A 12,681-nucleotide genomic window follows, 5' to 3' on the forward strand; every position below is an offset into this window, starting at 1 on the left:
TTCCAAGTACTGTTCCAGAGTAGCCCCATGTAGAATTAGTTGCAGTAGTGCAGACACGAGATGACCAAGGCCTGAGCTTTTCCTTGCTTTGAAGTTGGGATATTTTTGGCTGGAAAGAATCACTATACCATCAATCTAGATTATCATTTTTTCTTCTTCATTCTATCAATCCTTCATTGCTATGGTTGGTCAGTTATTAAAAAGGCAACATTTCACACATGCTCAAATGTATTGAATTTGCCGAATATTATTGCATTTTCAAAAGCTAACTCTCAATTTTACAGGTAGTCCTTGTTTAGTAACTGGTTCATATAACAACTGCTCACAGTTTAGATGGTGATGAAAAAGTAACTTTAGGATCAATCCTCCTATTTACCAACTTTGCAGGTCTGTAAAGGAAGGCTGAATTAAAATAATAAGCACGGTCACTATTTCACTTAGTGACTGCTTCACTTAATGACTGCATTGCTGGCTTCAATTGTGATTGCAAAATGAGGACCACCTGTAATGGCTACTGAAGTAGCATTTACACTAAATAAAATGGCAAAAAGATTACATTCAGGTTTATTTATCACACAAGATCACTTTTCTTTCCCTGCAAATTTTGGCAACTAGAAGCTATTTTTACTTTGTGTATTTTCTTCTTCCTCTTCCCTTCTTCCTGTATGAACAATCATTCCACCTTGAAAACATTGAAGAAAACATGGAGGCTCTTTTCCTTGAAGAACTTGCACCTGAAAAAAATTAAAAATCACAACACATTAAGATTTGTGCAAGACCACAGTAAAATTGTACTGAAAGCAACATGCGGACTTTTCTATATTACGGGCTTTGCACAGAATGTCTGAACTAAAAAAGGTTAACAAAAAACAGGCCTTATTTGTGGCAGCCCCATTAGAATACTAATACTAACCCCATTAAATCCTTTCATGTGCTACTTTGGTAGGCCACGTGTGTAATTATAATTATCCAATATAGTATTAATTGATGTACATTAATAATGAGCAAGCTAGTTTTCATGCATTCTTTATATCACTTTTAGAACTGCCCAAATTCTGAGCAGTTATAGCAGATTCCCTTGAAAAAGTTTCCTTCTAGTGAGAACCTGGACTGATACTACAGCAAGAAAAAAGTGCTGGCAAATCCTTTGCTTTTATAGTTATGTTTCCTGGCAACAGAGCTGTTCCCACAAAACTATTCCGCATAGGAAGTTGCATTTCATCATCCCAGACAATCTGTTTAATTAGGTATTGTTTATAATAAATTGGATTTCAGTGGTTCTCTACAGTTTCAGGTGAGAATTGTTCCTATCCTTACCGGGAGACTGGCAACTGAACCGGGGTTCTTTAGCACAGAAAAAAAGAGTTCTGTCATTGACCTATTGTCCAAACTGCAGAACAATACAAGTATGCAAGTCCATATGTTCAGTAAATTAAGTCTGCCAAACTTTTTTTCAAACCATAGGGTTATTCTTACTATTTATTATTATCTGCTCTGAAAATGTGATGTACGTTTCACACATTTCTGAAATTTAAATTGGTCCTAATGTTGGAGTCAGTTGAATTGGTCCTTATTCTCTTTGATGAAACTCAAGAACAATGGAGACCCAACCACTATGTATAAAGGATTCTGCCCAAGTTGGGAGTGGGCAAGCTTTTGATGGCTGGGTCTATCTCAAAATATTTTTGCTGAGGGCTTGGATCGAATGGGGCTACATACATACGGGCATGTCACCTAACTTGTCCATCATTTTTCTTAGTTTTTTTTTAAAAGGTTAACAATTTTTTTAAAGCTTCTACTACAATCTCAAAATGATGGGAAATCTGCTAATATTTTGCAGTTGGGGTTAGAAGGGTACTAAAAGACGATTTGGTGGCCATTTATGACTTAGAGATTGTCCATCCCTGGTATTTTTTCCAAAATAAGAAATAAATTCCTAGTGGAGTTAAAACAAGCCTCCCTTGTTTAGGAGCTTACACATTAGGAAGAAGTTAAAAGTATACTTATCCACCCACTAATTTTAATATTGATATTGATCCTTATCAATTTACTATGTGTTTTTTTTCAGGATTGTTTTATTACATTTCTGTAAGTTGTCCTGTGTTATTAAGGACAAGGAAGCCTATACACATTAGATTAGAGATCCCCACCCTTTTGGGCACCAGGACCGGTTCTGGGGAGAGGGGTTTTTCCGTGGACCAGAGGGTGTGTGGTTGTGTGTATGCCTGCATCCCATAGATCAGGCTTTGCTTGTTTGTGTGGACTGGTTGCTGGCCTACCGTGGCCCAATACTGGTTCATGGACTGGGGATTGGGGACTCCTGCGTTAGATGGATTGGCAATATGCTCTGTTTCAAAGAGTGAAGCTGGAGACACCAGACTCGAAAAACCTATTATTCTGCCAGTCCTCTGCTTTCTTCACCTGAGCTCCTCTTTCTTCATCAAGTTCCACGGTCATCAAGGCCGAAGTCCCCTTCTCACTGACAGTAGAATGTCTCCCTTGCCAAAAGAAATATACACATTTCTCTTTGCCAACGACCCTCGTCTGTAAATCTCCCTTTTGTCTGCTTCCAACTGCAAAATCAAAACAAACAGGTTGTAGCTTAGAACTCACACCCAAAGCAGCACTAGCAAACATTATATGAAAACAGTCCAATATGCTGTTAAAAAGTACTGGAAGATAAATATTCAGACAGACAAAAATCTTTTGGAGATTGATCAGCATCACTTGAAACAAATTCATTATGATTGTGGTGTTATGCATGCCAATCATGTCTTATTAAAAATGTGCAGGTTTTTATGTATAGATCTATGTTAATTTGTGCATACATTATCACAAACATACCTACACACACATATATGACATCACATAGAGAAATGTACACTCATAATTTGTTTTCTGCCTCAGAAGCAAAGCATTTTCTATAAATTAACATGGTAAACTCCATAATCAACTCCTGATGGCCTTATAGAGCTACATTTATCATGCGATATAGTGAATTCTTTACCTTATTCAAGCACTTCATTTATAGAAGCTTAAGACATAATAGAAGACGGAGATATTTCACTGACCTGAAGTGCTTACTAGGTATTTCCACTTGACAACATATGTGTCGCCTTCATGAAATTGCCCAATACTTTGTTTAGGAAGCCTACTATAATCAAATTCCAAGATGTGCCAGACGTCCACAGAGATAGTGATAATTTCAAATTGTCTCCCATCGTCTCCTTCAATGAAACCATATCCACGGCCAATATTTATCCCATCCAAGACAGTGCCAACGGTTGCCTGGGGGACGGGGACCATGAGCATGACATCATATGGTTTTGTGTCAGATCTGGTTTCTTCCTATAACAAGACGCAAAGCAGTTTATAGTCTTAGGCAGCAAGGCAGAAAGTCCATTGTTCACATTATGATATAAAACCCAAAGTCTTATTATAGTGCTAATGCACAGATAGCTTTTATCAACGATGCACTCATGCTGCTCTCCATTTCCAAAGAACTGAAAGTAATTCAATTACTCTCTGAGTTTACCTGAGATATTAGGACTTGGTTTCTAATGATAAACAGTCTCATGCATGAAGATGCCATTTATTTATATAAGATGTCACTACCATCACCACCAACAACAAAAAATTAAATCAATCAATTATATATTTATTGTATCTAGTGATTACTATGCTTAGATTAGAAAAAGTTTCCTAATTATATATTCACTGGGTCAATCACTAATTTAGGCTGTTTATAAATCTACTTAAAACAACTTCTTTTGCCTAGCTGATTTTTTTGAGCAAGATACCTTTCATGCCGAAATCTGCAATACATTTATCAAATGATTCCTAATGTAATGATTATAAACAAATAAGAAAGTCCTCCACCTTCTGAGGGAATTCAGTGGAATTCCTCTCAGCAAGTTTCTTCAATTCAGTCCAATCAAGAAATTTTTCTTTAAATAGTATTGTCTCATTGTGTTCTGTGAGTCTGCCAAAAATAGCCCAGTCTGGCCGCCCTTGTCCTTTTCTGCATGACAAAAAGAAAAGAAAAAAGATAGATAAATAGACTGTTCCAACATCATTTAACATGTCATGCTATAAAAGAAAAGCCAGTCCAGCAAAACTAACTAAATAAACCGACTTTCCAAAATATGTAGCTCTTAATTTGACAATAATGAATCTTGATTTTTGAAAATTGCAGATCACTATTTTAAAAATAATAATAGAGAAGCCAACAGAGACCTTGGAAGACTCCGCCCCCATAAATCTGAGACTATAGACTCCGACCTAGATATCTGAGGACAACTTCAATCTCAGAGAGAAAATTGAAGGGCTGAAGGTACAGTGGCACAGTACTGCATGAAAAATCTCCTTGTAAAAATATATGTCCAAAAGTCACTTTTAATCCTGCAGGTGGACTGAATTATATGTATATTAGCTATGCTGGGGTTAGGGTTGCATTATGAAGCTTCTTTGTATAAATCTCCCTATCTGCAGGTAATCTTATACTGGAAACTATTTCTTTGCTAGTTATGATTTTGTGAGAAGCTATTTTCAATCTATTCTTGAAATGACCTGCCTCTTGGAATCAACTTCCTCTCTCTCAATTTGGCTTGGTCTTTCTGTCTTTTCTTGTGTGTTCTGGACTGAAACTCTGATGATCTAGTTTGGCTGAGTTTTGCACCATATCCAAATTGCTTTTTCCACTCAACATGTACATGATGGCCTGGGAGTTACAATTAAGGACAATTGTACTAGTTTTAATTAGGCTGTGTTCCTGCCTATAATAGGTCAGTTTTAATATATATGTCCCACAGATACATGTGGGAGAAATATCTAGGATTTCCAATAATTTTAAAAATAGTATTGAAATTATTATTCTAACATATTTCTTTTCTTAACTAAGGATAGCAAATCATCAATGTCATTAGGTTTGATACCTTGGAATAAGAGGATTGCATTCACCAGGATCTAAGGGATTGATGTCACAATTGGCGTAGTCAAAAGTCCCATTCCATAAGTGTTTGGCTAACTGGAAGGCAACTTTCCTTTGTGCTAGTGTGACCTCTTTCCCATGCCAAACATATACTTCACTACCAAAGTCAAACACCAAGACCTAAAAAGAGAGAGAACAAGGAAATCAGAAATATTTTTTTAAAGGGCAGGGGGAAATATAGAAACAACATTAATTTTTTAGCCAGGCAGTAACAGTTGTTAGAAATCATTAAAATGCCCTATAAATAAAGATACAGAACAAAGACAAACTCTAGATTGATTGATAAAGTCTTCATCTGAGGATTTTATGAATTTTTGATGAATATTTTAATGCATGCTTATTTGTCCTACACTAGGTGCCACAAAACACTTGTCTGTACTGGAATGAATTAAAAATGCCCATACTGGCCACTTCCCTTCTCCACATTTTATTTAGCCAGACTGAGTAGGCATAAAGATAATAATTTTGTTTTTAGGCTAATTGAAAATTTAGCACAGCATCAAAGCATTAAAGCTCCATTGTATTTTGATGAAACAAACCAGTTTTGAATACTATTATTTGAAGGATATTTTTTTTCAACAAACTATATTTAAGATTACCTAAGGTAAGTTTGAATACCAGAAGCACGATGACTAGTGGTTGATTTAAAATTGAAGTAAGAGCTTTGAAACTCCTTAAATTCATATGGAAAGATACGAAAGAGGACAAATAAAACTGTCTGAAGCTTGTTTTCATAACACAAAGCTGTTGCTTAATGATACATCTGAGGGAGGCCAATCTATAGGAAGCACACTGTTCCTTGAGCTGGTTATCCATGGTATCTTTACCATATCTGCTTTGCAATTTTAAGATGACTTTGTTTTATGTTACAGACATTTATTTCATTTGCTTCTGCTGCAAAACAAAATAAATTCTACAATGGAAATGCAAATGAAGCAGAATCATATGATGCTTCATGGCTTAGCTGATATATGAATTTACTTCATCCCTCTCTACTTTAGTATTGGTAAATTATATGACTTTTGCATTTTTCTATTTCCTCTGGCTGTTGATGTAGTTGTGTATTGGGTAAGTTTTCCCCCCACAATTAATTCAACTGTGTAAATGTAATGCATAGCTTAGATACAATTGTTTAATAGTTTCCTACACAAATGCATGTTGACTGCCTTCTCTACAAGTCAGAACATTCACAGTCATATACTTTCAATTAAAAAAAACCACAAGATTAGTTTTTTTGTTTAAGAAGCATGAATTTTTATATTTAATTGTTGTATATTTAATTATATGAGTTTAATTATTACATTTTAATAGTGCTTATTGACGTAACTATCTTACTGGCTCTCTTTAGAAACCCAAATATTACAATCTGCTTCGTTTTCTTACTTATTCACTGGAAGCTTTTAGGTTTATACACATTATGTTTGCCAGAAAAAAAAAAGACAACCACCTCTGAGCCCAAAGAGGAAAAGAATATTTAGCATGTGAGAAAACAAGATACAGGTAGTCCTCAGCTAATGACCATAATTGAGCCCAACATTTCTGTTGCTAAGTTGTTAGTAACACGGTTATCAAATAAATCTGTCTTCCCTATTGACTTTGCTTGCCAGAAGGCTTCAAAAGAGGATTACATGACCCTGAGACACTGCAACGGTCATAAATATGAAGCAGTTGCCTAGCATCCGAGTTTTGATCATGTGACCATGGGGATGCTAAAGTGCTGTGTGAGAAAAGGTCATAAATCACTTTTTTCAGCGCCATTGTAACTTCGAATAATCACTAAACGAAAGGTTGCATTTCAAGGATTACCTGTATATTCATTTTCACCAGCTGCCCTTAAGCCTGAAAATGCCTCTTACTATACCTCTTTTGAGTTTAGCAATGTACACTTTGGCATCTTCCCCCAGTAGTCGTCATCAGGAATAAGTTTATCATCAACAAGCCGGTAAATGCAATTTGTTTCTATTATTGCAGCTTCATACATCTCATCTTCCTCTGGTCTTCCAACCTCTTGAAAGAGGCAGACAAAATAAACATGTTACCAATGCCGCCCAGGGATGGCAGATTAGAAAAAGCAATGTAAGAATATTCTTACAAGAGGAAAATGCACCGAGATGGCAAAAACAAACCTACTCTTACCCTGATAGCTTGTTTGCCCACCAAGGAGTTTCCAGAATTCTTTGGCTGCATGAGTATGAGTATTGATGCCTTCTTCTATGGTCTGTATATAAGGAGCTCTGCAGCCAAGTTCTCGCTTTGTCTGAATTAAAGCTGCAAGCTCTGAAGCCTAAGAAATTGAACATCATTAGCTGAATAGGATTGCTTAAGCTTTGGGGACAATCGAACTATTCAAAAAAGAATGAATGTGTACTTGTTGCTATTTTCATGGGACATACTAAACTGAAAGATGGAAACTGTGTCAAATACAGATATGTTCCCTTGTTTCCATTTTAATGAGAACACAGCCCATTTAACTGCAAGAATCAGAAAGCACTTCCTGTCATTCAAGACTTATTTTTCTTCTTGAATATAGATCTCTTTTCCCTAATGATTTTTAGCAGGGGGGAAAAAATCCAGAAGGGGGTGGTGGGCTGTAAGAATTTTCCCATCAAGATTCATACCATGTTTACAGACATTAAGAATCTTGTGCATGATTATTTTTGGAAAAGCCCACAATCCTAACAAAATAAAGATAACCAAGGGTTGGGCTGTCTCAGAACTTCAGAGCACTAACCTTGGCTTTTTCTATGATGTTTGCAAACTCTCCTACCCACAGGAAGCAAAACTGTGGCGTGAGTAGCAAGAAACAGTCACCGCTGTTAAGTGATGAAGCCCTTGGTTCAACTAATCTAGTTTGGACATGTCTTCTTCCTAAAAAAATATATATACATACAACAATAAATAAGGGACTAGAAAGAACTTTCAGAGCTAAAGAGTGAATCTTTGAAACCTGGGAATAAATTGCTCATATTTAGTAGAGAGAGTTTTTATATTTAAATGGAGAGCTCAAATAATTGCTCTAGACAAGTTTTTTTATCCCAAACTTTTCAAAATTAGTAAGTATAGAAAACTTTGTCTATCCTATTTCTGCATTGTAATTATGTCACAATTTCGAGCAGCCCTTGGGGTCATCTTAGGATATCAATCTTAAAACCTAAAGGTCATTTTAATGCATGAAAGTCTGCTGGGTGATTTTGGGCCAATCACTAGGAGACTGTGAGTTCTAGTCCCACTTTAGGCATGAAAACCAATTGGATGACTTTGGGCTAGTCATTCTCTCTCAGCCCAACTTACAGGGTCATTGTTTTCGGAAAAATAGGAGGAGGAAAGAGTATTAATTAGGTATGTTTGCTGCCTTGTGTTATTTATAAAAATATAAGGTAAAAGTAATAAACAATTACTTTTAAATTCCTTTTACTACTATTGCCAGATTTTAATGTGCTTTATAAAAATGTTATCTGTCAGAGAATATGATTACTAGATAACAAGTACATTTATTAATGTATTAAACATGGTGTTTTTCTTCCCCTCTCCCCATCTTCTCCATAGCTGAAAAAAATATTGAAACTCCTCCCTAATATTTAACATGTTACATTTTGGATTAATTAAAAAATGTACTTATTCCATCTACCTTTGATCTGTAAGAGCATCAGCTTCTTGTATGGGACTGCACTGTTGTTTGAATTCTGCTCCGTCAAATTGACACTACGTAGACTAATATTGCTGAAGTTCTCTTTACTCGCTAAACCAGCAAGTGCTACTTCTGAGAAATTTGAGTTTCCAGACACTTAAGACAGATGAAGTAGAAAAAAATGACAGAAAGAGGAAAAAAAGAAAACAAAAAATAAAAATAAAATAAAAGAGCAGACAGACACACACACATAAAACAAAGAAAGGACATTATGTTTCGTTTCCATATTTATTTAGCTTTTTTTTCATGCATGGCTCATATCCAGCCTTTAGTTTTGCTGATACTGCTGAAAGAGACAACAAAAAACAGGTTGAGCTCAAATTACTCCCTAGTCTGAAGACCCTCACATTTCCAGGAGGAACATTTCAAGATAAATATGAAAAATGGATAATTATATTATTAAATATTACCAAGAACAATAAAGTTCAAACATATGCAAGGCCAGTTCCAATTGTTATTTGGCTTTGCATATATCCAGGTGTCTTAGCAATTCTGTGGAAAGGGAGAAGACACAATTTTTTGTCTGGCCAAGGACATTGTTTCATAGAAAATGAGAAATTACATCCTCATTCTCTTTCCATCTCTTAAGTATTGTGGGGTAGCAGTGAAGGTATTGCACTAGGAGCCAGGAAATCCAGGTTCTGAGGGGTCCTTGGTACGCTCTGAATATGGTTGTTTTCTTGTAGACCTTAATAAGAAATAAACAATTGAAAACAATCTATATATTTCTGTGCTTCTATTTTGAGTTTGTGCACCAGGCATTGGCACCTATCTTATTAATGTTTTATTTAAGATAGTTTTCCATTAATATTCCAAATGGAATCTTTGATTCAATTTCTGCTTTCTAAAAAATGAAGATTTTATATTGGTAAACTGGATTAAATGAGCTATAATATCAGCATCAACACTGGAATAAAAAAAATAACAATGATAGAAAAACAAGTTCCATGACTTGCTATCAAGCAAATGAACCATGGTTTACCATTATGACTGAGAAGCATCATGACATGGGAAAATAGAGACAATAGTGCTGTTTTTGTCAAACGGTACCTGAATCTTGACCATATTATAGACAAATCATCTATAAAAGTACACAGAAAGCAGTTTGGGATCTTAAACTTACTTTTTTCAACTTTCATCCGCTTTGACTCCATGAACGCCACATTTAATCTCTGCTCCGTGTATTCATGAAGAATGTCCTCTCTTGCTGCTAGCATTTTTAAAGGATTCTTGGAAGCCTGGACTCTGCGTGTAGGCCTCACGGCCCGTTTGTGCTCTGTTACTGAAGAAATCAACCTGAAAAGCAAAAGTTCTTCCCGCTTAACCTACCATTTTTTCATCAGCTTTTATTGAAGGCACTGAATACAACTAACTGCTACATCTGAATGTCTTAACCAACATCCAGAAAAGCAAAGGCAACCATGAGGGCTTGTCAGACAAAACTAGGAGGAGGATAAACTGGGCCCAAATAATCACTTGTGCCTAAAGCAGTTGCTTTATTGTGCCTAAACAACAGAACACATTAGAGTTGCTATGACCCCATATAAATCATTCTGAGGGGGCTATAGAGTAACATTTTAATAAAGTGATTAAGGCCCCTCACAATAATGCTTTAAGGTTGGCCTTGTGAATAGTGGAAGGTGAGTGGTGACATAACTTCTGCAATGAAAAAGGAACATGTAAATGCTTATGGAAGGAGGGGTAGATGATTCAATCTCTTTCTTGCATCTGCTTTTCAATCCTGTGATTTGATATGACAACCTCAAAAGCAAGACAGAATAAATATGGAAGTGTTATACTTAGGCTGAAACTTCCCTAAAAACTAATTTAGTAAAATGTTACAACCACTATTTTGTCTCTATCTCATTTTCTTCAAACTATGGACTTTTTATTTTTCAACATTGTTAGCATTTCCTTTGTGAAAATTTGATTCTTCTGTCACCTCTTGGACTCAAATGACGACTAAGATGCAGGAAGACAAAAGAAGAAGAACTGGAAATATCCCAAACATAAATATGCAGAAGAGAAGTTAATAGAAGCGATAATCCAAACTTTCAGCATGCTATCTCAGAAATGACTGATTCTTGATCCTCACCCTTCCTCTATTTTTAAAGAAATGAAAGGGAAACTACTCACTTTGGCAAATCAAGATTAAATATGGCATCAAAGTCTTCATCCAACTCCACAGGCAAAGAGGGAGGTGGAAAATTCGTGCATCGGTAAAATTTGGAAAACGTTTCTTCGTCATCCAATTTCATTACTTCTTTCACAGATTTTCCTGTGACTGTCAAGACAGTCTCCTGCATTCCAGCAACTACAGAACACATTAAGATTATAAAATAATACTGTTTATTATACAGTCTTTGACTTTAAAATTTCTATTACAAAAACATTCATTTTAATGTTTGTCTGTCAACTTGGTACTGGTATAAAAGCATACCTTATTCCTCCCGATTGACAACAAAGAACACTGTTGGTTTTAATAAATAATTATAAAGGAGAAATTGACAAATATAGAAAGTTTACAAAAGGCTTTCAGCGGTTAGCTAGTTAGTTTTCATATGATATGAATTTTTTAAATTCACAGTCAATATGCCATTAAGAAAGAATGGACAATGCAACTTCCTTCATGTCCTGCTTATAGACCAGGGGTAGGCAACCTTGGCTCTTTTATGACTTGTGGACTTCAACTCCTAGAATTCCTGAGCCAGCTATGCTGAGGGGAAAGGGAGAGGTTTCCAAGCTGAGTCATGCTGGCTCAGGAATTCTGGGAGTTGAAGTTCACGAGTCATAAAAGAGCCAAGGTATCTTGTCAGCAATAGTGTAGAACTAGCTGTTGAGCTAGATAGCTTGATCTTATATTTTAATCTGAAATATATAGTAGGTACCTGAGCATGAATTTCCTATTGTCAATTATGCTAGACAAAGGTTTATAAGCAACCTAGAAGATTTTTTAAAAATTTAGTTGCAGTAATGAATAGAATTTTCTCTAGTGAATATAATGTCTTCCCGTTTTTTTAGATGACAACTGCTAACAGTCACAGCCTCAATGATTAGGGATTATGGGAATGGTTGCCTGGGACATTTGAAAACACCAGATTGGAAAGGGCTAGTAACAAAATGGTTAAAAATATATATTCTCTAATTCCAGCACTTAAGGTAGTAGTTAAACCGAAATCAATCATTTTAAATAAATGTGAGAAGCTTTCACTCTCTCTTATCTACTTTTGCTAATTAGTCATTATTTATAATTCCTAATATAGGTCCACAGACCACTATTGGAATAATGAGTAAAGTTCTTTACATAGGACAGTACCGTAAATTAAAATACAGGCTGCCTTCTCAAAATTGTACAGACCTTTGTTGTTGAGCCTTCCTAAGAAAGTTTCCAGTTTATCCAACTTCATGTCTGATTCTAACTGCATATCTGGTCTTGCTTCAATTTCTGAAGAAAATAAGAGTAAAAACAATCAACCTTTTAAAAAGAAGAATTCAAACTGTTCTTATATATTTTAATGACTTACCTTCCAGGGGTTTTGAAATAGATGTGGTTGATTTTAGTCTGTTGCAGAAAGGGTATGTCACTGGACTGATAGCAGTTGGTGATGCTAAGCCTGCAGAATAATAAAATACTTAATTTCATATCAGATAATGGATGTTTTCAATATTCTGCAGAATCTAGTTTTCAGACATGCCTGGAACTTTTCAGGCAATCATAAAAGCCAGACGTAAGTATATTCCTTGAAGGACATTAAGAAGTTTGATTTCTCCACAGATTATACATTCACCAAATGAGCCAAATAAACAAAATGTTCAAATTCCATGGGTGATAGGCAATATGGGTAGCTTTTTAGGGGTGTAAGAGAGGGGGTTTTAAAGATAGAAATAATCAAATTCCTTGCTTTGATAATTAAAAAGATGACAAAATCTTTGCTGGAGCAATTGTGGCAAATCTCCACAATATTTAGGGTAAAGTATAAGTTACGTTTTCAAGGCAGTCTTG

At 35.5% G+C, this 12,681-nt stretch overlaps 1 protein-coding gene across 31 annotated transcripts in view; it reads right to left on the reverse strand.

Moving 5' to 3' along the window:
• The window catches only part of SVIL (supervillin), a 118,706-nt gene that overhangs the window by 12,408 nt on the left and 93,617 nt on the right, over positions 1-12,681 (reverse strand). For all 31 annotated transcript variants that reach the window (XM_039344121.1, XM_039344124.1, XM_039344127.1 and 28 more), the window contains 13 exons: positions 12,203-12,292; positions 12,037-12,123; positions 10,815-10,992; positions 9,802-9,974; positions 8,619-8,774; positions 7,722-7,858; positions 7,127-7,274; positions 6,852-6,997; positions 4,935-5,110; positions 3,880-4,021; positions 3,072-3,348; positions 2,422-2,573; positions 629-734 (listed from right to left, as the gene is read on the reverse strand). In XM_039344121.1, coding sequence (XP_039200055.1) covers positions 629-734; positions 2,422-2,573; positions 3,072-3,348; positions 3,880-4,021; positions 4,935-5,110; positions 6,852-6,997; positions 7,127-7,274; positions 7,722-7,858; positions 8,619-8,774; positions 9,802-9,974; positions 10,815-10,992; positions 12,037-12,123; positions 12,203-12,292 — 1,968 coding nt within the window. The remainder of the gene's footprint in view (positions 1-628; positions 735-2,421; positions 2,574-3,071; positions 3,349-3,879; positions 4,022-4,934; positions 5,111-6,851; positions 6,998-7,126; positions 7,275-7,721; positions 7,859-8,618; positions 8,775-9,801; positions 9,975-10,814; positions 10,993-12,036; positions 12,124-12,202; positions 12,293-12,681) is intronic.

Source organism: Crotalus tigris, unplaced genomic scaffold (genome assembly GCF_016545835.1).
Source record: "Crotalus tigris isolate CLP2741 ecotype Arizona unplaced genomic scaffold, ASM1654583v1 scf7180000017890.1996003, whole genome shotgun sequence".
Classification (NCBI taxonomy): domain Eukaryota; kingdom Metazoa; phylum Chordata; class Lepidosauria; order Squamata; family Viperidae; genus Crotalus; species Crotalus tigris.